The sequence below is a fragment of the Rhea americana genome, unplaced genomic scaffold (assembly GCF_003343005.1).
Source record: "Rhea americana isolate MKP2758 unplaced genomic scaffold, rheAme1 scaffold_644, whole genome shotgun sequence".
NCBI lineage: Eukaryota > Metazoa > Chordata > Aves > Rheiformes > Rheidae > Rhea > Rhea americana.
Window position 1 is genome coordinate 37,827 of NW_028186806.1, and position 3,040 is coordinate 40,866.

Below are 3,040 nucleotides of genomic sequence, written 5' to 3' on the forward strand. Positions count from 1 at the left end.
GCCACTTCCGGCCCCACTGCCAGGAGACAGGCGAGCCCAGCCGAGCGCCGACGCCGTCGAGCCGCCGAGAGGGGGGCGCCGCGGACACCATGGCCCGGGAGGGAAAGGGGGGGCTCCCAGCCGAGCGCCGGGCGCATCGAGCGGGCGGCGGAGAGGCGAGGGAAGGGCAGGAGAGCACCGAGAGCGTCGAGCCGCGGGGGCGGGGAGGCGGAGGCGAGAGCGTCGAGGGCATCGATGGGCCCCCTGCGGCTGTGCGGGGGGGGGTCGGTGATCGATAGCCGATAGTCAATAACGGATAGCGGCGGAGGCCGGGCGGGGGGGGTTCGGCTCGGCCTCACCGCCCCGGGGCCGGGCCTGGCCGCCGGGGCCCCCGAGGCGGCCACCGGGGGGCGCCCGTCACCGGGACCGGGCCGGTAAGCGAGGGGCTGTGGGGAGGGGGCTGTGGGGCGGGGAGGGCCCACGGGGCCCGTCGGTGCCTGGGGACCCGAGGGGGGCCGTAGGGGCAGGGGGGGCCGTGGGGCCAGGGGGGAGGTGCGTGGGCGGGGGGGAGGTCCCATAGAGGTGGAGGTGGGGGGTGCATAGGGGTCCCATGGGGGCTGTAGGGTCAGAGAGACCCATAGGGGCAAGGTGGTCCCATAGGGGCAAGGTGGTCCCATAGGGGCAAGGTGGTCCCACAGGGTCTGGAGAGTGGGGGAACCCCTATGAGCTGGGGGGCCCATAGCGTCAGGGGGCCCCACAGGCCAGAGGGTGGACAAGAGGGTCCCATGGGGGGGGTCCCCACAGAGCCAAGGGCTCTATAGGGCCAGGGGATCCCATGTGGTTGGGGGAAGAAGTGTCCATAGGGGCAGGAGACCCCCTAGGGAAAGGGGATCCATATAGGCAAGGGGTCGCATAGGGGCAGTCTACAGGGTCAGCAGGCCCATAAGTCTGGGGGGTCTGTACAGGTGTGGGGGGGGTCCCTACAGGTGGGGGGTTCCCATAGGGGCCGTAGGGTCAGGAAGGTGCACAGGGCCGTTAATCCATATAGGTGCGTGTGGGGGGCAGTATAGGCCGGGGGGTCCAGAAAGGGCAGGGGGAGGGAGGCTATAGGGTTAGGGAGTCCATAGGGCAAGGAGGGACCGTGCAGGTGGGGTGTGGGGGGGTTCCCATACAGTCCCGGTGGCGGCGGGGGGGGCTATAGGGTCCTATAAGGTCCCATGGGAGCAGGGGTGGTCCCCAAGGAGCAGCCGGTCTGTAGGGACTTGGGGGGCACGGAGCCGTGGGGGGGAGGCCGCAGGGCCGGGGGCCCGGGGAGCAGCCGTGTCCCGCCCCGACCCCGTCCCCGTCCCGCTACGGCGGCGCTGCCCCAGCGAACAGCCGAGTCCATAAACCTGCGCAATCTTTATGGAGCCACTTTCACACGTCGGGGGCTGTAAAACCGCGAACTTCGAGCCGCCGCGGCCGCCGGCCTCGCGCCGGGCAGGGCCGGAGGGAGGGAGGCCGCGGGCTCAGGGGCCGACGGAGACGCGGACGCGGTGCCAGGCGTTGCTCAGCACCCCGCGCAGGTTCCAGATGGGCGCCACGGTGTCGGGCTGCACGTTGTAGCTGCTGTCCACCGCCTTGCAGACGATCTCCAGCTCCTGGCCGCCCGCCGCCTCCACCGGCAGCTCCCACAGCGTCCAGGCCCAGGACCGGCCCGGCGCCTGCCGCTCGCCCGCCAGCCGGGCCACCCGCCAGGTCCGCCCGCCGTCCAGCGAGACGTCCACCCGCACCACGCCGCGGCCGCCCCCGCTCCAGGCGTAGCCCTTCACCGTCAGCTCCCCCGGCGGCACCGCGGCGCCGGGGCGCGGGTGAGTGATGGCCGACTGCACCGGCAGCTCCTGGATGGCGGGCGCCCCGGAGTAGTCCACCGTGTCCCAGTCGACGCAGGGGGCGAAGCCCTTGTAGTCGTTCTGCTGCCAGTGGCTGGGGCTCTCGGCCGGGCTCACGGCCACCCGCCGCAGCCACTTCACGTTGCGGGCGCCCACCACGCCGGGCACCACGGCGCGCAGCGGGAAGCCGTGGTCGCGCGGCAGCTCGGCCCCGTTCATCTCRTAGGCCAGCAGCACGTCGCCGTCGGGGCTGACGGCTTTGCGGTAGGGGATGGAGGCGCCGTACGGGGACCCCCCGACGTCCGTGTCCAGCCCCTCGAAGCACACGTGCCACTCGCCGTCCCGCTCCTCGCCGAAGCCGGCGTGCAGCAGCACGTCGCGGAGCCGCGCGCCGCCCCAGCGCGCCGTGCTGATGGCCCCGATGTCCCAGTCCAGCCCCTTGACGGGGCGGACGCGGCTCATCTCGGCCCGCCGGTTCCCGGCGCACTGCAGCGTGGCCGTCACCTCGTGCTTGGGGAAGCGGGTGCGCAGGTCCTGCAGCGAGAGGGAGAGCTCCCGGCCCCCCGGGCCCTCCACCCGCAGCCGGTAGGACTCGGCGTCCACCGCCGGCACCGGCAGGTGGTTGCGGACGAAGAAGAGCTCGTTGGGCGTCAGGATGCGCTCGGCCAGCAGCTCYGGCGGCGGCTCCGCGTTGAACGGCTTCTGGCTGTTGACGCGCAGCCCCGGGTGCCGAGGGGGGTCCCCGGCAAAGGGGTCCTCGGCGGCGGGCACCGGCGCCGCCGCCTCCTCGGGGCTCAGCTCGCCCACCTTGTACTCGCGGAGCAGCTCGAGGACGTGGGGCTGGTGGTGGACGGCGTAGAGGGCCCAGAAGGGCTCCAGCGCCCCGCCGGCCGCCAGCAGGATCTTCTCGGGCCCCCCCGGGTGCAGCTCCACGAAGTCGGTGATGTCGAAGACCTCGGTGCCGTGGGTCACCCAGATGCGGTCGGGGGGCGAGCGGTGCCGCCCCACCTCCTCCCGCGTGTACAGGGGGTAGCGGGGGGCGGGGGACGCCTGGGCGGCCTGGGCGGCCTGGGGGGGGCGCCGGCCCCGTCAGCGGGGCTGCCCCCACCTCCTCACACCCCCCTCTCGGGGAGGGCCCAGGCATCCTGGCACGTTCCTGCCCCCAAACCAGACACCCCCATGCCCAGGGG

At 73.5% G+C, this 3,040-nt stretch overlaps 2 protein-coding genes across 3 annotated transcripts in view; both read right to left on the minus strand.

The window, feature by feature from the left end:
- The window catches only part of IKZF4 (IKAROS family zinc finger 4), a 36,629-nt gene extending 35,173 nt beyond the window's left edge, over positions 1 to 1,456 (minus strand). Inside the window, exon 1 of one of the 2 annotated variants that reach the window (XM_085320615.1) lies at positions 1,371 to 1,456. The gene's annotated coding sequence lies outside the window, so the exon portion shown is untranslated. The remainder of the gene's footprint in view (positions 1 to 1,370) is intronic. The other variant, XM_085320609.1, reaches the window with a different exon arrangement.
- On the minus strand, positions 1,366 to 2,936 carry SUOX (sulfite oxidase; the record flags this gene model as incomplete). Its single annotated transcript, XM_085320607.1, has 1 exon — positions 1,366 to 2,936. A coding segment is annotated over one exon (1,449 nt), but the record flags the coding sequence as incomplete, so codon positions are not given.
- Positions 2,937 to 3,040: the final 104 nt, after the last annotated feature.